The sequence below is a fragment of the Rhincodon typus genome, chromosome 15 (assembly GCF_021869965.1).
Source record: "Rhincodon typus isolate 14 chromosome 15, sRhiTyp1.1, whole genome shotgun sequence".
Classification (NCBI taxonomy): Eukaryota; Metazoa; Chordata; class Chondrichthyes; order Orectolobiformes; family Rhincodontidae; genus Rhincodon; species Rhincodon typus.
The window spans coordinates 270,848-297,330 of NC_063346.1; the positions used below are offsets into that span (position 1 = coordinate 270,848).

Genomic DNA, 26,483 nt, shown 5'->3' on the forward strand with positions numbered 1-26,483 from the left:
GGATACGGAGAGAACGCGGGTAAGTGGATCTGAGTCCACGAAAAGATGAGCCATGATCTTATTGAATGGCGGAGCAGGCTCGAAGGGCCAGATGGCCTACTCCTGCTCCTAGCTCTTATGTTCTTATGTGTCAAGATAATATTGACCCTCAGTGAACGCCACACATTTTCAGAAACTGCCCAGAACGGCATACAACTTGGCAAATTTCACTGCAGGTTTGTGGAGGCAATTGCTCCTCCAAGCCTGGTAGGCCACATCATGCCCTCACTGACTTTTCACTAAAGTTTCCATCTTTAGAACATGGGCATCACTGGCTTGGCCAGCATTACTTGCCCACCCCTCGTTAATCTTGAGAACATAGTGGTGAGCTACCTTTTTGAACCGTTGCAGTCTATTTGTATAGGGATACCCACAATGCTGTTAGGAAAAATTTCCAGCTCTTGATCCTGAAGGAACAGCAATATATTTCCAAATCAGGATGGTGTGCAGCTTGGAGAGAACCTTGTAGACACGGTATGCCCCATCTGTCTGCCTTCTTGTCCTTCGAGATGGTCATGATTGCAGGTTTGAGTGGTGTTGAGAAGCCTTGGTGAACTTCTGCAGTACATCTTGTAGTGTGTGGGCAAACACACGGCAGATGTAGCACAACGTGATTAAATGTATACACTCTGACGGGAATAACAGAAAGGCAGATTATTTAATTGGTGATGTACTGGGAAGTGTAAATGTATCAATGGATCCGGATGCCCTTGGACACCAGTCAATGAAAGTGGTCAGGTGCAGCAAGTAATCAGGAAGGCAAATGGTACACTGATTTTCATTGCAGAGGATGAGAGCTCAAAAGTAGGGATGTCTTCCTGCAATTATACAGCACCTTGGCAAGATCACACCTGGAGCAGTATGTGTAGTTTTGGAGTCTCTACCTCAGAAAGGATATACTTGCCGTGGAGGGGATGCAGTTGAGGCTGACACTGTAGATGTCAGACTGTCCCACGAGGAGAGACAGGGCCTGTATTAGAGTTTAGAAAGATGAGAGGGGATCGAATTGAAACAAAATTCTAACAAGGCTGGACAGACTAGATGCAAGGAGGAAGTTTTCTCTGGTTGGGGAGTCCATAACCAGGGATCACAGTCTCAGGACACACAGAGCATTTAGGACTGAGATGACGAAAAGTTTCATCACTCAAAAGGATGGTCAATGTGTGGAATTCTCTACCATGGAAGGCTATGGAGGCCAGGTTACCAAGTATATTCAAAAAGAGATTGACACACTTTTAGATTTTAAAGATGACAAGGGGTGCAGATGAATGCAAGGATATAGCATTGACAGAAAGGATCAGCTATGATCATATTGAATGGCCAACAGCTGCTCCTAGTTTCTATGCTTTAGAGGGGACACTACTGCTACTGCCTGTCATTGGTGGAGGGAGCAAATGTTTGTAGCCGCAATACCAATCAAGTAGGTTGCTTTGTCCTGGAAGGTGTCAAACTTGAGAATGCTGTTGGAGCAGCATTCATTCAGGAAAGTGGGAAATATTCCATCACCCTCCTGACTGGTGTCTCATGGTCAGTGGAAAGGTGTGGGAGCCTGGAGGGGAGTTCCTCACTGCCAGCTTCCAGGCATCTGACCTGCTCTTGTATCCATTGCATGTATACAGCCAGTCCTGTTTCTGGTCAATGGTAACTCATAATAATACTTGGGGGATTCAGTGTTGGGAAAGCCCTTGTCTCTTATTGAAGATGGTCATTGCCTTGCAGCTGTGGCATGAAATGTTACTTGCTACTTGTAAGCCCAAACCTGGATATTGTCCAATTCTTGCTGTATTTGGACATTAACTGCTTCAGTATGAGGAATCACAAATGGTGAACATTGTGCAATCATCAGTCAACATCTCCACTTCTGACTTTATGATAGAGGGAAAATCATTGATGAAGCAGCTGAAGATGGTTGGGCCTAGGACGCTACCCTGAGGAACTCCCGCAGAGATGTTTGGATTTGAGATGAATAGTTTAGGGTGGCACAGCGGCTGAGTGGTTAGCACTGCTGCCTCACAGCGCCAGGGACCTGGGTTTGATTCCATCCTTGGGCGACCGTCTGTGGAGTTTGCACATGTCTGCGTGGGTTCCCTCCCACAGTCCAAAGACATGCAGGTTAGGTGGATTAGCCATGCTAAATTGCCCCTATGCTCAGGGATGTGTAGATTAGGGGGATGGGTCTGGGTGGGATGCTCCAAGAGTCGGTGTGGACTTGTTGGGTCAAAGGGCCTGTTTCCACACTGTAGGGATTCTATGATCTATGACCTCCTTTTGTCCACATTTGAATCAAGGCTGTAAGAGCTGAATGGCCCTGGTAGAAACCAAACTGAGTCTCAATAGTTAAGTCGCTTCTAGGCTTGATAGCTTGACCCTGTTTCAATACTTGACTGGATTATCAAGAGTAGACTGATAGGGCAGTAATTGTTTGGTTTGGATTTGCCCTGCCTTTGGCATACAGGACATACCTGGGCAATTTTCCACAATGTTGGGTAGATGCCAGGATTGTACCTGTACAGGATCGGCTTTGCCATGAGTATTTCAAATTTTGCAGCACAAATCTGCTGTATTATTGCCATAAAGCTGAATGGCTACATGTGGCTGCTTGAAGAATCTGCACACAATAGGCATCAGATCCTGCTGATTTGATGGATTTTGGTCAAAGTTTTGCCATAAATGACTTTTTTTTTGGAAAAAATTCATCCATGGGATATGGCCCATGCTGGGTAGGCCAGCAGTTATTTCTCTTCCTTGAATGCTGTTAGGAAAATGCTGATGAGCTGCCTACTTATGGGGAACGGATGGCCTAGTCGTATTATCGCTGGACTGTTAGTACAGAGACTCAGATAATGTTGTGGGGACCCGAGTTCAAATGCCGCCACGGCAGATGGTGGAATTTGAATTCAATAAATATCTGGAACTAAGAGTCTAATGATGACCATGAATTCATTGTTGATTATTAGAAAAACCCATCTGGTTCACTAATGTCCTTTAGGGAAGGAAACTGCAATCCTTACCTGGTCTGGCCTACATGTGACTTCAGACCCACAGCAATGTAGCTGACTTGTAACCGCCCTCTGGGCAATTAGAGATGGGCAATAAATGCTGCCTAGCCAGCGACACCCTCATTCAGTGAATGAATAAAGGAAAAGTACTTGAACCACTGCTATGCTTGAGGTGCAGGCACACCCACAATGCCAAGATTGTGACCCAGTGACAGTGAAGGAACAGCAATAGATTTCCAAGTCAAGATGGTGAGTGGCTTGGAGGGGAACTTGCAGGTGGTGGTATCCTCATGTGTCTGCTTCCCCTGTCCTTCTAGATGATAGTGGTCATGCGTTTGGATGGCGCTGTCAAACAGCCTTGATAGGTTGCTGCAGTGCATCTTGTGGATGGCGTACACTGCTGCAACTAAGGTGTCTGTGCTAGAAAGAGTGACTGTAGGTGGTGTTGGAATGGGATGCCAAACAAACAGGTTATTTTGTCCTGGACGGCATTGAGCTCCTTGGCCTTATATAAATGGATGACAGGCATTGGAGACACACAAAATGAGTTACTCGCCACAGAATTCCCAGTTTCTGCCCGGCTCTTCTAGTGACAGTATTTACAGGGCTGGTCTAGTTCAGTTTCTGGTCAGTGGCAAAGCACGTTAATAGGCGTATTCAATGAGGGAAATGCCATTGACGGGAGAAGGTGACAGTCTCTTGATGAGACTGTCATTACCTGGCACTTTCCGGAGTCTTTTTTAGACCCAAGATTAACTTGTGTGTAAATGTGCGTCTTACTGGTACAGCATATACAAAACAATCGTTCAATTTATCTGCAATTTTCTTGTTTCCCACAATAACTTCCTTTATCCCTGCCTTTAAAAGATCAACATTTATTTTAACTTTCAAATTACTCGGAAAGATTATGCAGGAAGCATAAAAAATGGAGTCTCCAGTCTCCTCATATGCAGGAATGAAAGTCAAAAACATCAGATTTTACAAGCCCATACTCACCAGTTCTCCTTCTGGCCCCCCAAAGTCCAAATAAAGCATCCTGATCCCATCATCAGCCGACATTTTCAATCTTTCAAATGGATACTGGAAAAGAGGGCTGGATGAGTCCACAGCCGAGTTGTTGTGGGACATCACAAAACCACTTTCATAATGAATGATCAGTTTGACATCCTGTCCATTCCAAGTACATCCTATTTAAAAAAAAAAACACTCACTGTAGAACTAATTTTTGACAGTATTATTGATTAGACAATATGATCAGTTCCTGCAATGGATTGTGTGGATTCAACAGCTAAACAGGGATAATTACATTAGTTCCTAAATTACCAACTATTGAATCCACTAGATGGTAAAACTTGAGTTAATTACCAAAAGAACATAGGGATGGTTTAGATGAATTATCTTACATTGATAGCTATTCAAATAGAGGCATAGAGGCACAGAGGCACAAAACGTGGAAACAGACCTTTTGGTCCAACTAACCGCCCATCAGACATTCCAATCTAGTCCCATTTGCCAGCATTAGGTCCATATCCCTCTAAACCCTTCCTATTCATATACCCAACCAGGCACCTTTTAAATGTTATAATTGTACCCAACTCCATTACTTCCTCTGGTGGCTCATTCCGTAATTCCACCAAACTCTGCATGAAAAAGTTACCCCTCAGGTCCTTTTTAAATCTTTCCCCTCTCACCTTAAACCTACGTAATCTCATTTTGGACAACCCCCTCCCTAGGAAAAAGACTCGACTATTTACCCTACCCATATCCCTCATGATTTTATGAATCTCTACAAAGTTCACACCTCAGTCTGCAACGCTGCAGGGAAAAAAGCCCCAGCCTAATCAGCCTCTCTGTACAGCTCAAACCTTCCAGTCCCCGCATCATCCTTGTAAATCTTTTCTGCACACTCAAGTTTAATAGCACCTTCCCTATAGGAGAGCAACCAGAACAGAACGCAGTATTCCAAAGTGACCTCACTAATATCCTGTAAAGCTGCAAATTGAGTATAGGAGTTCGGAGGTCATGTTATGACCAATGAGGGCAAGCATGCCAAACATCGGCTTCACCACCCGGTCCACCCACAACTCCGCTTTCAAGAAACTATGTACCTGCACCCCAAGCTCTCTCTGGTTCAGCAATACTCCCCAGGACTCTACCATTAATTGTTTAAGTCCTGCCCCAGTTTGTCTTACCAAAATGCAGCATCTCACATTTATCTAAATTAAACTCCATCTGCCACTCCTTGGCCCACTGGGCCAAGGTCCTGTTGTATTCTGATATAATCTTCTTCACTGTCCCTACACCACCAATTTTGCTGTCATCTGCAAACTTACTAACCATACCTCCTATATTCATATCCAAATCATTTATATAATGGCAAAAAGTAATAGACCCAGCTCTGATCCTTCTGGCACACCCACAGTGCAGTTAGAAAAATCTAGGATTTTAACCCAGTGACAAGTGAAGGAACAGCAATACAGTTCCAAGTCAGGACAATGTGTGGCTTGGAAGGGAATTTGCAGGTGGTTGTGTTCCAATCTACCTGCTGCCCTTGTCCTTCTAGATGGCTCAGGCAACAGGTTTGGAAGGTGCTCCTGGAGAAGCCTTCATGGTTTGCTGCAGCGCATTTTGTTGACAATACATACTGTTGTCACCAAGTGTCAGAGGGAGTGAATGTTGGTGGTGTTAGATGGGATGCCAACAAGTGGACTGCTTTGTCCTGGATGGTGTTGAGCTTCGAGTGCCACTCATCCAGGCAAGGGGAGGATTTCAACACTTTTGACTTGGGCCTTGGACACAGAGTGCAGAGACAGGAGACAAGTTACTCGCTGCAGAATTCGCAGCCTCTAACCTGCTCGTGTAGTGTCAGTATTTATACAGTTGTTCCGATTTAGTTTGTGGTCAACAGTAACTCCCAAGACGTTGACAGCAGAGAATTCAACAGTGGAAATGCCACTGAATGTCAAAAAGTAGGGGTTAGATTCTCTCTTATTGGAGATGGTAATTTCCTGATCTTGTGTGATATGAATATTACTTGTTATTTAGTAACCAGCCTGAGCCTGAATATCATTACAGGTCTTTCTGCATTTAGATTTTGGCTGCTTTGGTATCTGAGGAGTTGAGGATGGTGCTGTATGTTGTTCACTCAGCAGCAAGCATCCCTACTGTTGGTCTTATGATGGAGGGAAAGTAATTGATGAAGCAGTTGAAGATGGTTGAGCCAAGATCCTGAGGAACTCCTGCAGAGATATCCCAAAGCTGAGATGACTGACCTCCAACAACCACAACCATCTTCCTTTTTATCAGGAATGACCTCATACAGTGGAGAGCTTTCACCCCAATTCCCAATGGCCTCAGTTTTGTAATGGTTCCTTGATGCCCCACAGGGTTAAATAATACCACAATATCAAGAGCAGTTATTCTCACATTACATCAGGAATTCAGATTTTCATCCATGGTTGGCCAAAGCTATAATGAAGCTAGAAGTAAGTGGTCCTGGCAGAAGCCAAACTAAGTGGTGAACAGCAGGTCATTGCTGAGTAAATGCCACTTGATAACATTGTCAATGATCAAGAGTGAACTGATGGGGCAGTAATGGGTTGAATTTGTTCGTTCTGTGGACCAGACATCTCTGGGCAGTTTTGTAGCTGTCCAGGAACAGATTGGCCAGTGGCAAGACAAGTTCTGGAGTATGTCTTCAGTATTATTGCTGAAACATTGACAGGGCCCATAGCATTTGCAGTATCCAGCATCTTCAGCCATTTCTTGATATCATGTGGAATGAATTGAATTAGCTGAAGTCTGGCATGTTGTTTGATGCTAACAGCACAGTAATGAGCTTGCCTAGTTTGTTGTCTGCAGTGAGCTCATGCTAACTCAACGTCTCACACCTGGACAAAAAGCTATGTCCCAATGTCAGCTGCCCCAAGATTGCACAAGATAAAGACATGCCCCCTGCGGTGCAATTGTTTATTATGGCATTTAATTTTTAAAATCAATTGTAAAATTTTGTAAACCATAAACTGAAAATGCTCAACATTTTCATGTTAATTTCTACGAGTTTATAAACTTTTAATAGAGAGACAGGAACAAGGGTGTAGGATAAGAGACAGATAAAGAGAGCGCACAGGTCAGGGCAAGTTTCTGATTATTTGTGGTGCCTGGTATTGGCTAAACCATCCAAATTTAAAAAGGGAGGTAGAGAGAAAACAGGGAATTGTAGACCAGTGAGTCTGACCGTGGATAGTGGAGAAAATGCCAGAGTCCATTACCAAGGACTATATAGCAGCGTACTTCTGGAATCTCACACAGCATGGATTTATAAAAAGGGAAATCATATTTGATAAATCTAATGGAATTCTTCAAGGATGTAGCGAGTTAAGTCGACTGGGGGAGCCAGCGGATGTGGCTTATTTGGACTTTCTGAAAGCTTGACAAAGTCCTAAATAACAGATTAATGTGTAAAATTAAAGTGCTTGGGATGGGGGTACTGTACTGGGATGAATAGAAAATAGCAGACAGGAAAAAGTAGGAATACATAGGTCTTTTTCTGAAGGGCTGGCAGTGACTATTGGTTGCTACGAGGACCAAGTTATTCACAACATATGCTAATGATTCAGATGAAGGAGCTAAACGTAATACCTCAAAATTGCAGATGACACAAAGTTAGGTGGGAGGGTAAGTTGTGAGGAGGATGCAGAGATGATGTACTGTGATTGGGCAAACTGAGTGAGTGTGCAAATGCATGCCAGATGCAGTATAATGTGGATAAATTATAATAAATGTGATAACCTCACATTTATCCACATTGGGAGCAAAAATACGAACATAGAACATAGAACATTACAGCGCAGTACAGGCCCTTCGGCCCTCGATGTTGCGCCGACCTGTGAAACCAATCTGAAGCCCATCTAACCTAAACGAAGGCAGACATTACTTGAATGGCTGTAAACTGAGAGGGGAGGAATGTTTGAAGAGACCTGGGTGTCCTTGTGCGCCAGTCATTGAAAGTAAACATGCAAATGCAGCAGGCAGTAAAGACAGCAAGATGTGACAGGTTTAAATTTCAGGACCGAGGATGTCTTTCCACAGAATACAAGGCATTGGTGAGGCCACATTTGAAATGGTGCAAGCAGTTTTGGGCTCCTTATCTGACGAAGGATATTCTGACTATGGAGGGAGTGCAGCAAAGGTTTACCAAATTGATTCCTGGGCGGGCAGGACTGACATACAGAGAGATCTAAAGGAGAGACTGAATCAGTTAGGATTACATTCACTGGGAGTTTAGAATTAGCGAGATCCCATAGAACTTATAAAATTCTAACAGGACTAGACAGGTTAGATGTAGGACAGTGTTCCTGATTGTGAGGGAGTGCAGAATCACTGGTCTTGGTTTAAGGATAAGAGGTAGATCATTTAGGACGGAGATGAGAAATTTCTTCACCCAGAGAGTGGCAAGCCTGTAGAATTCCCTATCTCAGAAAGTGGTTGAGGTCAAAACATTGTGTTTACAAGAAGAAGGTAGATATAGGACTTCTGGCCAAAGGGACCAAGGAAATGGAGGTGAGGGCGGGATTAGGGTATTGAGCTCAATGATCAACCATGACTGTTTTGAACAGCACAGCAGGTTTGAGGGTCAAACCACCTACTCTTACTCTCAACTTCTATGTTTCTGTATCTGTCCTGGTTCTACAGTCACAGAGTCATACAGTACAGAAACAGACCCTTCAGTCCAAGCAGAACATGGGACTCTTCCTTTTCCTGACATATTAATTACCAGACCTTGAGAAACAGGACATGTTTTCAAAATTTGCAAATGATGCAAAGCTTGGAGCTTGGAAACTGAAGCAGGTAGTGTAGAATTTCTAAAAGGACACAGACAAGTTAGTGGAATGGACGGACGGACAGACAGAAATTCAACATCATTAATTTTGATGGAGGAAACATTGGGAGACAATACAAAACAAGGGGTACAACTCTAAAGGGACACAAGTTATATATGCAGAAGTGATTACAGATGTCAGAACAGGTTGACAAAGTAGTTAAAGCTTTAAGTATAATATATAAAGTAAGAGGACATGATGGTTATGTTGAATAGTAGAAGAAACTAGCTCAACCTGCGTCCAGTTCTGCGTACTACATGTTAAAAAGGATGTGAAAGCATGAGAGAAAATAGAGAAGATTCACAAAGAAGGATTCTGAGGATGAGGAATGTCAGTTATGAACATTGACTGAGGAATGTCAGAACTCACTCCCTTGGTTGAGAAGTAGGTGTCAGAGATATTCACAATCATGAGGAGCCTGGAAAGATAGGGAGAAACTATTCTTGTTTGTCAAAAAGGATGTAAAATAAATGACAAAAGCAATAAAAGGAAAAACTTCTTTATACAGTGTCTGGTCAAGATTAAGAATGCGCTGCCTGGGAGTTAATGGAGACAATTTCAATTGGGGTATTTAATAGGGAATTAGATTTATTTGAAAAGGAAGAATGTTCAGAGTTATAGGGAGGAGGAGAATGCCATGAAGTGGAATGCTCATTTAGAGAACTGGTGCAGACACTCTGGACTTCTTCTGAATTGTAATAATGCTTCGATGTGGTGAAAATGGTCAGCAGTTCCAAGAGAATGGAGTCAATAGCTAATTTCATGGACAAGGTGAACATGAGGCATGAAGATGGTCACCAAATTCAGGAGAAGTGTAGGGCAAGAAGCATCTGGTATAAACCATAGTGATAAAGGAGATCATGTGCCCTTTCTTGGAAGGGAAGTGGAATGAAGGGAAGGGAATGGAAGTGGAAGGAGAGGATTTCACTACAAGTCAAGTCTGAAATGCATAGAATTGAGGCGACATATTGGCTTGACTAAGTCAATGGCTAGTAAGTAGGAAACCAAGTAGGCCTAATGGTGAATGAACATCTTAACAGAGGAACTAGAAATAGAAGGGCAGAAGAGTTTAGGAAGGATATTCCATAGTCTAGGCCATACACCGTACCAAAAATGGAGCAATTAAAATTGGGGTCTGCTCAAAAAGGCAGAATTGGATGGCCACTGAAACATGGAGGCTGTAAGGGATTGCAGATAAATGATGGACAAGGCTTTGGATGGATTTAAAATCAAGGGCAAAAATTTCAAAAATGGCGCCTGGCTCAGCAACTCCTCAATGTTAATCATGAAGCAGTGGTTCTGGATTAGCAGGGCTCGGTGTAAATTAGGATTGTGGCAGCAACATTTTGGATTAGCTAAGCTTTATACGATGAGAAAGATAGGGGGCTGGACAGGAGAACATTGGAATAGTCAAGTCTCGATGTAACAATGGTATGAATGAGGGTTTCAGCAAAGTTGTAATGATAGTATGGATATAAGGGAGGTAGTGATAAGCAGTCTTAGTGACGGAAGTGAATACAACATCATGTTCAGTGCAACAGAGGATATTCTCTGTGACCTGTATAAGGTCATTTGAGTCTGCTCCAGAAATTTTGAAAACTGCTTGTTATCACAGCTCTCAGCACACAAAATAACACTATCTTTATAGCAAAACGTCCACTGAATAACCATAGCCGAGATCAAATGGCCTGCACAAAGACCCATTCTCCAAACCTATACGCTAGCCTTGTTCCCTATGGGCATACCGGAACACACCCAAACCCTCCAACACTGCTGATGGAACACATGGTGACCACCACTCAGAACACATACCCAACGTCACCTCTTTAATCAACTCTGAAGCACTATGACAGCCTTGGACAAGCATCCGTGTCCATGTTGACAGGTCCCGGTGAGTCTCCACGTGGAAAACATGCATTTCGATGCCTTGTCGCGAGCCAGTTCTTGTGGCAAACATTAGCTCTGAACTAATGCCTGGGGATCCTCGTGCTGAACCTGAGTGAACTAACCTGAAGAACAGGGTAAAGGAAAACAAACAGAGAGTTAAGTGCCCTAAGACCAAACCATCTGCAGCTGCTTCATCAACGACCCTCATTCCAGCACAAAGTCAGGAAAGGGGATATATGCTATTGTATGAACCATTCAACACTATATTCAAGTACTGAAGCAGTCCTTGCTCATATAGAACCACATATGCACTAATATTCACACAACACAATCGCCAGACAATGGCTATTACCAAAAAAATGGAAATCTGTCTGTCAGCCCTTAACATTCATTGGCATTACCATCACTGAATTCTTAACTTTCAACATCCTGGGGGGTTACCATTGACCAGAAACTGAATTGGACTAGCAATATAAATATCATAGTCCAAGCTGCAGAGAATGGAACTTTACAGTTTTGTGAAAGTGGGAGTTCAGTGAAGGGAGAAGGTACATTTTATAGAGGGCTTTGCATGGTCAGGAAGAAGCCACATCCAGTATGAGACACAGCCCAAGTGAGTATATAACTCAGGGACTCTATAGGCACTATGACAATTCAGTTCAGAGGGAAACAGGTGCATTTTCTTTGTTTTTTGACTCTTAGTTTGGAATATTATTTTTAAACAGGATAAATTCAAGCCCAGGATTGTGGGCAACGCATAAACCAAAGAGTGACATCAGAGGAAAATCGTAAGTTCACAAGTTATAGGAAACAAGGTAAATGAGCTTATAGCATAGACTGAAATTGGTGCATACGATGTTGTGGGCATCATAGAAGTGCAGTTGCAAGGGGGTCAGGGCTGGGCACTAGTGAGTGGCACAGTGGCCCAGAGGCTACCACTGCTGCCTCACAGTACCAGGGACACGGATTCCATTCCAGCCTTGGGCAACTGTCTCTGTGGATCTTGCACATTCTCCCAGTGTCTGCGTGGGTTTCAGCAGGGTGGTTAAGTTTCTCCCAGAGTCCAAAGATGTGCAGGTTAGGTAGGTTGGTCATCTAAATTATCAGGGATGTGCAGGCTAGGTGGGTTAGCCATGGCAAATGCAGGGTTACCAATGGCAGCTGGGTTTGGGTGGGATGCTGTTAGGAGGATTGGTGCAAACCTGATGGGCCGAACAACCTCTTTCAACACTGTGGGAATTTTATGATTCTTAATATCCAAGGATACACGTTCTATTGCCAGCAGAAGGAGTGGGGCTGCCTTGTTAGTAAGAAATAAAATTAAATCAATACAAAGAAGCAATATTGGATTGGAAAATGTAGAATTTGTATAGGTAGATTTGAAGAACTGTAAAAGAGAAAAGACGCTGACGGGAGTTGTGTACAGGCCTCCTAGCAGTAGTCAGGATGTGGCACAAACAATAAATCAGGAGATAGAAGAGGCACACAAGAAGTTACTAATGGGGGACTACAATATGCAAGTGTACTGTGAAAACCAGACTAGTAGTGGGCCCAAGAAAAGGAATTTGTGGAACATCTAAGAGATGATTTTTTTTTAAAGCAGCTTGTGGTAGAGGGAACAGGCAGCTCGGGACTTAGAAGTGCAAAGCAGCATACTTAATTAGGAAGCTGAAGGTGAAGGAACCCCTAGGAGGCAGTGACCATAATATGATAGAATTCACCCTGCAGTCTGAGAGGGAAAAGCAGGAATTGAATGTAATGGTATTACAATTGAGTAAAGGTAACAAAGATGTGAAGGAAGAGCTGGCCAGAGTTGATTGGAAGGGGAGCCCAGCTGATAAGACAGTGCTGCAGCAATGACAGGAGTTTCTGGAGGTAACTCAGGAGTCACAGCAGAAATTCATCCTTGGAAGAAGAAATATGGTAAGAGAAAGACAGGGAGGATGGTGGCACAGTGTTTAGCACTGCTGCCTCATCGCGCCAGGGCGACTGACTGTGTGGAGTTTGCACATTCTCTCCATGTCTGAGTGGGTTTCCACTAGTGCTCCAGTTTTCTCCCACAGTCCAAAGATGTGCAGGTTAGGTGGATTGGCTATGCTAAATTGCCCATAGTGCTCACGGATGTGTAGATTAGGTGCGTTAGCCATAGAAAATGCAGCGTTACAGGGAAAAGTTCTATGATTCTATAAATGATTCTATGACTGACAGAAAGTCATGCCCAGTGCAAAAACAAAAGTTTTAGCATACAACGTGGCGAAGATTAGTAGGAAGCCTTTAAAAACCAGCAGAGGACAACTAAAAATGTAATAAGAGAGGAGAAGATGAAACAGGAGAATAAACTAGCTTGTTATATAAAGAAGATTATGAGAGGTTTTATTGATATATATAAGGTAAGAGAGATAATTGGATCGCTGAAAAACGAGGCTGGAGAAGCAGTAACGGGGCACAAAGAAATGGCAGAGGAATTGTACAGAGACTGTTGATATTGATCTTGTTAATGTTGATCTTGCTTTGTGTACGTACTTTGCGGAGTAACCTGTATGCCTCACTCAGTCCAAGTTTGTTTTCACACTATGATCTGCATGTACTGCTCACAAACAAAACTTTTCGCTGTCCTTAGGTACACATAACAATAAATCAAAATTGATGGACCAATCCAAAGACTCTGCATCAATCTTTGTGGTGGAAGACACCAGCAGCGTACCAGAACTTCAAGAGAGTCAGGGGAACGAGAGGTGAACAGAAGATGCTGGGGAAGCTGAAAGGTATGAAAAGCCGCTGCTGGAGTCTGAGATAACAAGGTGTAGAGCTGGATGAACACAGCAGGCCAGGCAGCATCAGAGGAGCAGAAGAAGGGTCCAGACATGAAATGTCAGCTTTCCTACTCCTCTGATGCTGCCTGGCCTGCTGTGTTCATTCAGTTCTACACCTTGTTATCTGAAAATCTGAAGAGGCCTTTCAGAAAACACTAAAGCCAGGGAGGTGACAGAGGTCTGGAAATGTCTAACGTAATACCCCTATTTAAGACGACAGGGAGGCAGAACATGGGAAATTATAGGTCATTTACTTGACCTCAGTTGTTGATTTTAGAGTCCATTACGAAGTATGAGATTGCAATGTACTTGGAAGTGCTTAGTAAAATAGTGCTGAGTCAGCACAGCTTCATTACAGGAAGATAGCAAGAACTGCAGATGGAGTCAGAGACAGCAGTGTGGAGCTGGAGGAACACAGCAGGCCAGTAGCAGAGGACCCTCCTTCAGAAATTCAGACCCTTCTGATGAAGGGTCCCAACCCAAAACGTCAACTTTCCTGCTCCTTTCATGTTGCCTGGCCTGCTGTGTTCTTCCAACTCCACACTGTGTTATCTCTTCATCAAGGGGAAGTCTTGTTTGACAAATCGGTTGGAATTCTGGGAATGTAATGAGCAAGTTAGGAAAAGCAGAGCCAGCGGATTTGATTTACGTGGATTTCTAGGAGGCCTTTGACAAGGTGCCGCACAGGAGATCAGGTGTTAGGTGCAAGGTACTGACATGGATAGAGGATTGGCTGACTGGCAGAAAGTGGGGATAAAGGGATTTTTTTCAGGATGGCAGCCTGTGACTACTGGAGTTCTGCAGGGGTCAGCTATTCATATTATTCATTAACAATCTGGATAAAGGAACCAAGGGTATTGTTGCCAAGTTTGCAAATGACAAAGATGGATGGAGGGACAGGTAGGGTTGAAGAAGTGAGAAGGCTGCAGAAGGACAAGTACAGGCTAGGAGAGTGGGCAAAGCAGCAGATGGTGTAAAATGTGGGAATGTGTGAGGTTATGCATTTTGGTAGAAAGAGCAGAGGCATAGGCCAATTTCTAAATGGGGAATGGCTTTGGAAATCAGAAGAACAAAGGGTCTTCAGAGCCCTAGTTCAGGATTCTCTTCAGGTTAACATGCAGGCTCAGATCATAGTTAGGAAGGTAAATGCAATGTTAACATTCATTTTGAGAGGGCTAGAATATTACAGCAGGAATGTACTGCTGAGACTATACATGATTCTGGTCAAACCGCATTTAGAATATTGAGAGCAGTTTTGGGCCCTGTATCTAAAGGCTAGCTTTGGAGCGGATCCAGAGGATGTTTACAGGAACAATCACAGAGATGAAGAATTTGTCATACGAGGAGCGGTTGAGATTTTTGGGTCTGTACTCAATGAGTTTAGAAAGGTGGAGGGTGGGCAGGGAATCAATTGAAACTAAGAGGCCTAGATAGGACACAGAAGATGTTTCTTTATTTTTCTGCCTTTATAGTCTATGTTTTGGTTTATTTATCTGTGTTTTAAGATGGCAACAGAGAATGGCGTATCTATACAACACTTCCTACTGTAACTTGCAACAAAATACACGTGACAATAAATAAATCAAAGTTTTCACTAGTGCGGAAGTCGAGGACTTGACGGCACAGCCTCAGAGTGAAGGAACGACCATTCAGAACTGAAATGAGGAGACAAATTCCACAATTCAAGATTGGGCATCCATCAGATGCTGTCTGCCATCAGCAGCAGAATCGCACTCCAACATTACCTGCAAACTCATGGTCTGGTATATCCTCCATTCAACCATTACCATCAAGCTTACTTGCGTACCAAACAGCATAAGCAGCAAGTGATAGAGCTAAACAATCCTACAACTGATGGATCGGACCTAAGCTTTGCAGTCCTGCCACAGCCAGTTGTAGATGATGGACAATTAGACAGCTCACTGTAGGAGGCTCCACAAATATCCCCATCCTCATTGATGGAAGAGCCTAGCACATCAGTGCAAAGGATAAAGCTGAAGGATTCACAGCAATCTTCAGCCAGAAGTGCCAAGTGCATGATCCAACTCGGCCTCCCTACTGTGGCTCCCAGCATCAGATATGCCGGCCTTCAGCCAATTCAATTCGAAATGAGGAGGAATTTCTTCAGCCAGAGGGAATGAATGTTTGGAACTTACTGCCGTAGAAAGCTGTGGAGGACATGTCATTGAGTGTACTTAAGACAGAGATAGACAAGTTCTTGATTAGTAAGGGTATCGAAGGCTATGGGGAAAAGGGAGGAGAATGGGATTGAGAAACCTAGCAGTCATGATTGCACAGCGGAGCAGGGTTGATGGGCCTAATGGCTGAATTCTGCTTCAATCTTATGGTCTGGTTTACCAATAGGGTTGGGCAGACCAAGATCTGGGAGCAGAGAGCTAAGCCAGTGTGTCATCAGAGGTAAGAATTTGGCAGGTAAGTATTTCTGTCTTCTACCTATTCTGATTGTTTTCAGATTAAAGGTTAAATAGAAGAAATATTTACAGTGAAAACTAATCATAAATTTAGAAAAAGTTGAAAATCCACTGAGGTAAAATAGAGATGCAGAGAGATCGAGGAGGTTGCACTCCAGAAGCCTCAAGCCTTGACCTTATCCAACAGGTTCAAGATCCTGGCTTCTGTGTGAATGAAAGCAGAGGCTGTAGACAGGATGAGCATACTGACCAGAGTACCATAGTTCAGGGAGCTATTCAAGGGGGTGCGGGGGTAAAAAAAGAAATGCATTTGTAATTCAGATTGTATAGTTATGGGAATAGGCACTCATGTGTAGCACACAGAAGGCTGTAATGCTTAACTGGTGCTAAAATTAAAGATATTTAATTTGGGCTGCATAGTAAGTTGGAATGGGAGGTGAAAAATGCAACTGAATGGTCCACGTAGGTACCAACAATAGAGGCAGAATGAGGAAAGTGGTTCTGATGAGGAAATAAACAGCTAGAGGTACTAAATTAAAAAGAGTGACAAAGATAATAATCTCCAGATTACTACTTGAGCCATGATTTAACCGGCACAAGATCAATAAGATTAAAGAGTTAAATGCGTTAATCAAAGATTGGTGCAGGAGAAATAGGTTCAAATTCACGAGACAATGGCACAAGCACTTGAGAAAGAAGGAGCTGTTATGCTCAGACAGGCTCCACCAAATCATGCTTAATCCAGAGCCCCAGCAAATCACGTAACTACGGCTGCAGATTTGGCTTTCAACTAAATAGTGGGGGGATAGGATTCAGTTTCACAGAAAATTAAAAGGTAGGAATGCTGGTTACCAATAAGGCTGATTGTTTCCATAAAATGAAAGGAAGAAGCAGAGCATGTGAACATCATACTGCACCAAGAAATATTACAAGAGTAGGGAAAATTGATAAACGTTTTTTTATCTGAATACGCTTTGCAGCCTGAATAAACTGATGATTTAACAAGGCAAAAAGAGACATATGGGTACTATTTAGGGGCAATTACAGAGACGTGGTTACAGGGAACTCTTCAGAGCTAACTCGAAATATTAGCTTGCTCCCTCTACATGGATGCTGCATGAACCACTGATTTCCAGCATTTTTGTTTTCAGTGCAGATTCCAGCATCTGCAGTAATTTTCTCCTGGTTGAAGTTTTTGTTCATTTTTGATAGTAATATTAAGAGAAGCAGTTTGCCATTTTGGTACTGAACCAACATTTACACCAATGATGTGATTAGTGCAGTAGTGAGGCTTGGTTATCAGCACATTCCTGCTGTCACATTTGTAGCACTGTTCAGACCTGGTTGCCAGCAGTGGATGGCTCTGAGTGGGTGATGACCAGAGGTCTCTGTTCCATGGGACGCTGTCGTAAAGCAGCATATCTTTATCAGTAAGGACGACCACCACTGGCTTCCAGTGCTGCCTTCCACCTTCAACTTTCTGCTGCAAAACAAAGAAAACACCATTGCTGCATAAGCACCAGATCCTGACTTTGCACCCTAACCCGCCACCCAAACAACAGGACAACACACAGCCTGGGCACTACTCTCCCCAACTGTCAGGCACTGGGAAACCTAACCGTGGTTAACAAGGTCCTGAGGCACTGCCTCCTTGACCACAAGAGCATTGGTAGATTGAACCCTCCGACACCAGTACTCAACACCACCGTAGGTCTGAGCAAAAATAAGCAGAGCTATAACGGGGGAATCCTGGAATCAAGGACCAAGATGAGAGTGTGTTTGAGGGCAACACACTCACTGAGTTGTAAGACTTTAGAAAAGGCTCAGAAAATATTTAAAAAGAACATTCCAGAGTTCAGTTACATAGACAGATTGGAGAAGCTGGGGTTGTTCTCCTTAAAGAGAAGGCTGAATGGAAACTTGATGAGAGGGATGAGAATAGAAATGAACTGTCAATTAGCAAATGAGTACCAACTTAAAATGAGTGGCAAAAGAGGGACAGTAGGATTTTTTTTAAAAACACAAGTTATTATCTCAAATGTGCTGCTTGAGGGCATGGTGGAGGCAGATTCAATTAATTTTGGAAAGGGTTTTGGATGTTTATCTGTCAAGAATAAAAATTTCAAGGTTATTTAGAGAGAGATATTAGATGAGCTGCTCCTGTAGTGAGTCGGCACGGACAGAACCTCAGAAATTAGGAGCATGAGTAGACCATTTGCCCTTCAAGCCTGCTACGTCGTGCAATAAGATCATGGTTGACCCCATTATTGTCTCAATTCTACTTTTCTGTTTGTTCTTCCCCCATAACCCTGAACTTCCTCATTAATCAAAAATCCATCAAACTCTGCCTCAAATGAATTGATTGATTCAACCTCCATTACTCTCCAGGCAGAAAAAAGTACACAGGTTAACAACTTCTCAGGGGGAAAATATCTCATTTCTGTCTTAAAAGGGAGATCTCTTACTCTTATATTGTGTTGCCAGCTTTAGTCTCCCTCAGAAGAGGAAACATCCTCCAGGTATCCACAATATCCAGTCCCCTCGGAATTTCTTACACTTCAATATACATTTCTAATCAAGCAGAGTCAGCATGGCTTTATGAAAGGGAAATTGCATTTGACTAATTTATTGGAGTTTGAGGAAATTGCATCCAGGGTGGGTAGAGAGGAATCAGTAGATGTGTTGTCTGTGGACTTCCAGAAGGCATTCAACACGGTCCCTCACAAAAGATTAAGCCATAAGAACCCACAGTGTTGGAAGTAGTAAAATGGAGTGTTTAGAGAACTGGCTCATGGGCAGGGAACATTAAGTGGGGATAAAGGGGTTCTTTTACAAGTTGGTGACCTGTGACCAGTGGGATTCCACACGGATCAGTGCTGGAACCTCAACTGTTTACAATGTATATTAATGACTTGGAGGAAGGAAGTGAAAGTGTTGCAGCCATATTTACAGACAACACAAAAATAGATGGAAAGGCAAGTTGTGAAGGGATACTGTTTACAGACAGATCTTGTTAGGTTAAGTAAGTAGGCATAAAGTCAGCAAATGGAGCATAATGTAGGAAAATGTGAAGTTTAATAATGTTATTTAAATACAGAGAAACTGCAGAAAGCTGCAACACAGGGAGTTGTGCATGAAACACAGAAAGCTAACAAACAGGTACAGTAGATAATCAGGAAAGCTGAAGGAATGGTGGCCCTTGTTTTAAGGGGCTTCGAACATAAGAGTTAGGAAGTCCTACTGCAACTGCACAAGGTGCTGATGAGACCACAACTGGAGTTCTGAGATCAGTTTTGGTCCTCTTATTTAAGAAAAAGAGGAAATTTCATTGGAGGCAGTTCACAGTAGGTTCACTCGGACAAACCCTGGTGTGGAGGGATTGCTTTATGAACAAGCGTTAAACAGTTGGGACTCTATTTGCTGGAGTTTTGAAGAATAAGGGGTCATCTCAATGAAAGGTAGAATATTCTTAAGGGGTTTGACAGGGTAAATGCGCAGATGTTTCCTCTCATTGGGAGAGTCTAAGACCAGAAGGCATAGTCTCAGAATAAAGGGGCGCCAATTTAAGATTGAAATGAAGAGAACTTTCTTCTCTGAGGGTTGACAGCCTTTGGAACTCTGTGCCACAAGACAGCTGCGGGGCCAGAGTCCTTGTGAACATTTAAGGCCGAGACAGATTCCTGATCATTAGGGGAATCAAGGATTACGGGGTAAAGGCAGAAAAGCTGATATGAGGAATGCCAGATCAACGTGATCCTATTGAATGGCACAACAGGCTCATGAATCCAAACAGCCTTTTCTCTGCTCCTATTTATTATGCTCTTAATGAGATCACCTTTCATTCCTCTAAACTCCAATGGATACAGGCCCAACTTACTGAACTTTTCTTTAACTTTTCCATTGCTTTTCTCACTCTGCTTCTGCAATGAATACCACCTCACCTCCTCAGGAGAAATGGCAACATAATGGTAATATCACTGGACTGATAATCCAGAGGAGTAAGGGAAGCAAAGGCTAAGAGGGGGGTTGAAAATTTTTTTATTTTTTTTTAAACTCAGAGGGTGGTGTCTGAAAGGGTAGACTGAAACTCTTTAACATTTGAGCAGTATTTGGATATTCATTGCTGTCCACGTCCTCCAGGCCAACAAAAGTATATATTAGGAGCAGGAGTAGGCCTTGAGTGTGCTCTACCATTCAGTAACATCACTGATGTAATTGTAACCCAAAATTGTGCAGTTATGTGCGCTTGATTATAGGTAAGATGTGACTGAATTGGAGAGAATGCAGAAGCGATTCACAAGAATGGTTCCAGGAATGAGAAACTTCAGTTATGAGGGAAGATTGAAGAAGTTGAAACTGTTCTCCTCGGAGAAGAGAAGGCTGAGAGGAGATTTGATTAAGGTTTTTAAAATCATGAGTTGATTTGACAGAGTATCGGGAGAAGCTATTTGCTCATGTAAAAAAGGAATGAGGGGACAGAGATTTAAAGTCACGTGCAAACAAAGTATGGGTAATGTGAGAAAAACGATTCATACAGCAAGTAGTTAAGGTATGGAATGGGCTGCTTCGAAATGTGGTGGAGACAGGTTCAGTGGAGGCATTCAAAAGAGCATTGGATGTTTCTTTTGGATAGTAATAGTGCGCAGGGATATGGGGAAAAAGCAGGAGATTGACAGGAAATGTGCGTCGGTGCAGGCACAAAGGGCTGAATGGTCACTTTCTGCACCATAATAATTTAGTGAAAATCCACATTCCTGCCAACCCGATACCCTTTCAACACCTTGCTTAACAAGCAACTCCAAACAAACAAAAAAGCACATTCACTCTCAAAAAAAGAATTTCACCTCATTTGCTTTAAATGAACCATGCCTGATTTTTACAGTGACCCCAGCTCTCGATTCTCACATAAGAAGTGCCCTCTCCACATCTGACTTCTCAACTCCAGCAGATATAAGCTTAGCTTGTCCAACCTGCTCATTCTTACTCCAGTGGAGGTCTAATAGATGTCTTGTACAAGTTTAACATCACCTCCTTGCTCTTGTGCTCTATGCCCTATTAATAAAATGGAGAACGTTGTAACTGCCATGTCCAGCTGTCCTACTACCTTCAATGATCTATGCACAAATAAACCAAGATCCATCTGCATCTGCATTCCCTTGAGAATTGTACCCCTATGTTATATTGTCTCTCAATGTTCTTCCAAAGTACATCACCTCACACTTCTCTGCATTAAGCCTGAACTGCCATCTGTCCACTTCAACAGCTTGTCAACATCCTTTTGGAGTTCCAAACTATCCTACCCAGTTACAATTCTTCCAAGATTAGTGCCATCGGTAAAATTTGAAATAATCCCTTGCACACCAAGATCAAGATAATTATTATGCATCAGAAAAAGCAAGGATCCTAACACTAAGTCCTGGCTACTCCACTACTAAATTCCTTTCAGTCTGAAAAATGACCAGTGACCATTATTCTGCATTCTATCACTCAGCAAATTTTGTATCCTCATAGCCAATGTCTCTTCTATACCTTGTCCTCCAATCTTTCTGCCCCGCCCGCGCCCCCCCACTCCCCCACCACGCGCCCCCCCCGCCCCCCCCCCCCCCCCCCCCCCGCGCCCCCCTGCTCCTCTGATGCTGCTTGGCCTGCTGTGTTCATCCAGCTCTACACCTTGTTATCCTGGATTTCCCAGCTCTGTGCTCAGCAGCTGCTTTTGGAAGCAAAAGTCATGCAACAGCAAAACCATTGTCAAGTCTGGGGCTTCCCAATGGCTGGCCTACTAAGCAACTTAGAGGGAATGCTGCTGACAACTGTCTTCAAACTAAACCAGACTGTGTCAAACTTTACAGCCACATATAGATAGCACTTACAAAGGAGAATAAATAGCCAGCAGTCAAGAACCACTGCTACACTAGCAATCTAGAGGAAAACAATGAGTTCCGGCTAAAAGTAAGAAAGCAGGTCTATTTCCACTGCCAGATGCCAGACAGCAGAGGAACAGGGGGTCAGAGCAGACAAACATCAGGAAGCCCTGTCCTACTTCCATTCTACACCGATGTCACATCAGCTTCCCAACCAGTAGCATTTATCACGAAACTTTGAAGCGTAACACAAGGTAACCCAGAGTCAGATTATAACAGAACTGCAGAGTCATGTTGCTAGATTACTGGAAAATAAGAGGTTCCTAAACAGAAATATACACCAAGTTATAACTATCCAATAAAAACAGAGTTCCTCCAATTCTGAGGGTCACTAGACCCAAAACGTTAACTTTAATTTCTCTTCACAGATGCTGCCAGTACTGCTGAGTTTTTCCAGTAACTTCTGTTTTTGTTTCTAATTTGCAGCATCTGCAGTTCTTTTGGTTTTTATAACTATTTAACTTCAACCTAACACTCCTCTTGCCCTTAGAAGCCAAGAATTCTCTACCTGCTCAGCCAGCCAGCCGACGTGCTGTATGGCTCTGCCACTTAGGTTAAGCAGCCCATTCAGCTCCGACAGTGCCTGAGGGATCAGCGCCGTTATAGTCGTGTGAATGGCTGTGAACCAAGCATGTGTAGCAACAGCATCCTTGCTCCGCAGAATGATTACATGCCTGCCATCAGGGGAGTGCAGTTCAAATAACCTGCGGGAATGACAAATATGCAACAGAGGGTCAGGGCCAGAAGACAGTTGCCTGCTTTTGTGAACAAAAAGAACTTAAACAATAAAACATACATGTGAGTCACAAAGTGTATCAGTGCAAGAATGGGGATTTGCGGTACGTCGTAGCATTGCTTTATCAAATGACTTTTGGAAATCCAAACATGCAAGAACATTAGTGTAGTAGTAAAGCATTCAGTCTGCTAAGCCGGTTCTGCTACGCTGTACAATCATGGCTATTTGAATACTTCAATGCCTTTTACCCACTCCATTCCCATAACCCTGAACAGCACTGTTAATTAGAAATCTATCAATATCTTCATTAAGTGAACTCAAAGACAGAGGCTCTACAGCCCTCTGATACAGGATTCCAAAGGTTCAAAACACCCAGAGTTTAAAAAAAAAACTCATCTTGACTTAAGCAGCATTCTTCTTATTTTTAAATTGTACTCCCTCTATGGCAATATCCTTCCTGCGATAAGAAGACCAAAACTTCACACAGTACTCCAAGTACAGTCTAATCACGACTGAACCAAGACCTCACTATTCCTGTATTCAAGTCATCTAGCAATAAAGGCGTACATTCCAATAGTCTTCCCAATAGTTTACTGCTGCATGGTAGCCTTCAGTGACTTATTAACAAGGACACTTAAGTGCAGATGTGCATGTAACCTTCGAACTTGTTACGAGTTAAGAAATAGTCTGGGCATCTCTTCCTGCTACCAAAGTGACCAACAATAACAACTTTGGTTAACATGGAAAAACAGAAAATGAAAACAACAGTAAGCCATTTGAGTCTGCTCCACCATTCAATACGATCATGGCTGATTGTCCAACTCAGTACCCTGTTCCTGCTTTCACTCCAGTCCCTTTAATCTCCCTAGCCTAAGGAACAATATATATATATCCTTTTTGAAAGCATTCAATGTTTTGGCTCAACCACTTTCTGTGGCAGAGAACCCCACAGTTCCCCTACCCTGACTCTCCGGGTGAAGAAATTTCTCATCCCAGTCCTAAACAGATTACCCGATATCCTTGGACTGCAACCCCTAGCTCTGAACTCGCCTGTCATTGGAAACATCTGGCCTGCATTTACCTTATTTAGCCTTGTTAGACTTTTGTACGTTTCTAAGAGATTCCCCACCTCAAATCTCAGACCTGTCATCCTAGTAATCAGTCTGGTAAACCTTCTTTCGCAGCCAGGACATCCTTCCTCAGATGAGGAGGATAAAACTACACACACAACTCTAGGTGTGTCTAACCAAAGCTCTGTACAATTTATTTTACATTCACTCGTGGCATGTGGGCGTCACTGGCTGGACCAGTATTTATGGTCAGTCCCTAGTTGTGCTTGAGAAGGTGGTGGTGAGCTGCCTTCTTTAACCGTTGCAGTCCATGTGCTGTGGGTAGACCCACTTTACCATTAGGGGGCTTTATTCCAGGAAAGTGACCCAGCGACAGTGAAGGAACCGCAATGTATGTCCAAGTCAGGATGGGTGAGTAGTTTGGAGAGAAACTTTCAGGTGTGGTACTCCCATGGATTGGCTGCCCTTGCCCTTCTAGATCAAAGTGGTTGCAAGTCTGGAAGGTTCTGTCTAAGGTGAATTTCTGCAGTGCATCTCGTAGATAGCAGCAGCAGCAGTGTGTACTGAGCATTGTGGGTGGAGAGAGCGGTGTTTATCAATGTGGTGCCAGTCAAGTGGGCTGCTTTTTCCTGGATGGTGTCAAGCTTCTTGGGTGTTGTTGGAACTGCACCTATCCAGGCAAGTGAGGAGTATTCCATCGCACTCCTAACTTTTGGAGCAAAACATTCATGCTCCTGTAGCCCAATTCTCTCACTATGAAGGCCAACATACCATTTCCCTTCTTCACTGCCTGCTGCACCTACATGCATACTTTCAGCGACTGGTGCACAAGGACAGGTCTTCTTTCACCTCCTCCTTAGAGTCAGAGTGTCCATTTGACCATATGATATAGGAACAGGAGTAGGCTATTCAGGCCCTGGAGCCTGCTCCATCATTCAATAAGATCATGGTTGATCCGAAATTCCTTTTGTCACTTTCCTGCCTTTCCCTATAACCTCTGAATCGCTTACTGATCAAGAATCTATTTCTGTCTTAAATATACATAAGGACTCAGCCACAACAGCTCTCAGTAGCATGGAGTTCCAAAGATGCTCAACCCTCAGAAGAAATACCTTCTTATTTCAGTCTTAAATTGGCACCCCTTTATTCTGAGACTATGCCCTTTGGTCCTAGGCTCTCCCATGAGGGTAAACATCCTGTCATCATTTACCTTGTCAAGTTCCTTAACAATCCGATACCTTTCAATAAGATCACCCCCATTCTTCTAAATTCTAATGAGTACCGTTCCAACCTATTTAACCTTTGCTCATAAAATACTTCCTCTGAATTAGGGATCATACTAGTGAACGCTGTCTGAACTGCTTCCAATGAAGTGATACCTTTCCTTCAATAACAGGACCAAGAGGAGATAACAGCCTAGTGTTATTATTATTGGACTACAAACCTAGAGACCCACATAATGTTCTGGATACCCAGGCTCAAATCCCCTGACGGCAGATCATGGAATTTGAATTTAACAGACATCTGGAATTAAGAGTCTAGTGATGATCATGAATCTACTGTCAATTGTTGGAAAAACCCATCTGGTTCACTAATGTCCTTTAGAAAAGAAAACTATATGGTGTGGCCGACATGTGACTCCAGACCCACAGCAATCCCTTCTTGGCAATTAATGCTGGCCTAGCCAGCAATGATCTCATCCCATGAACGAATGAAAAAAAAACTGCTCACAGCATTCTAGATGTGGTCTCACTAGCACCTTGTACACTTGCAATAAGAGTTCCTTATTCTGATACTCCAATCTCTTTGAAATAAAGGCCAACATTCTATTTGCCTTCCTAATTGCCTGTATTGGAGTTCTAGCTTTTTTGTGTTTCATGCATAAGCACCCCAAAGTCATTTTGTGTTGCAGCTTTTCTCTATTTAAATAATTCTGTTCTTTGTTCTCCTTTCCAAAATTAAAAACTTCACATTTTCCTACATTACACTCCATTTGCCAACTTTTGCCCACTTACATAACCTATCAATATTTCTCTGTAAACTGTGTGCATATCTCTCGCAACTTGCTTTTCCACCTATTTTTGTGTTGTCTGCAAATTTGGCTATAGGACAATCACTTCCTCCCTCCAAGTCATGAATACATATCGGTCTCTAGAGGTCAAATATCTACAGCATGAAGATCCTTAGCCCTTTGCCCTTCTCCAATTTATCACCATAAACTATAACAAAATACACCGATCTTAATTGAGTAACAACTGATTTAGCGTCAATTGCCACTTGGAGAATAAAGATACCTTGTGTGTATAGACGTGTTTCCTAATCTCTCTTGAAAGGTCTGGCATCAATTTTTAGGCTACGTGCCCCCTACCGCACCCCCATTTCTAGAATCTTTTCTCTCCATCTACATTGGTTTAAGACATTTCAAGATATCAAAACAATCACCTCAATTTAAGTTTCAGGGAGTGCAACTTATTTTGTCTAGCCTTTGCTTGTAATTTAATCCTGAGTTCAAGTATTATTTTAGTAAAACAAACTCCATTCTCTTCAAGGCCAACATCTCATTCCTGAGGCTTAGTGCCTAGAACTGCTAACAGTGACTCCAAATGTGGCCTAACCGGAGTTTAAAGCATGACTTCTACTCATTTGTACTCTATTCTCTAGATTTAAATGTAAGTATTCCATTCATTTTTAAAATTATTTCTGT

General features: G+C 42.9%; 1 protein-coding gene across 1 annotated transcript in view; it reads right to left on the reverse strand.

The window, feature by feature from the left end:
• LOC125485032 (beta-2-syntrophin-like) overlaps positions 1–26,483 on the reverse strand; it is a 39,891-nt gene that overhangs the window by 6,940 nt on the left and 6,468 nt on the right. The window contains exons 3-6 of the mRNA XM_048605929.1: positions 22,482–22,677; positions 17,393–17,535; positions 10,733–10,929; positions 4,035–4,225 (exon numbers count right to left, since the gene is read on the reverse strand). Of these exons, the coding sequence (XP_048461886.1) occupies positions 4,035–4,225; positions 10,733–10,929; positions 17,393–17,535; positions 22,482–22,677 (727 nt within the window). The remainder of the gene's footprint in view (positions 1–4,034; positions 4,226–10,732; positions 10,930–17,392; positions 17,536–22,481; positions 22,678–26,483) is intronic.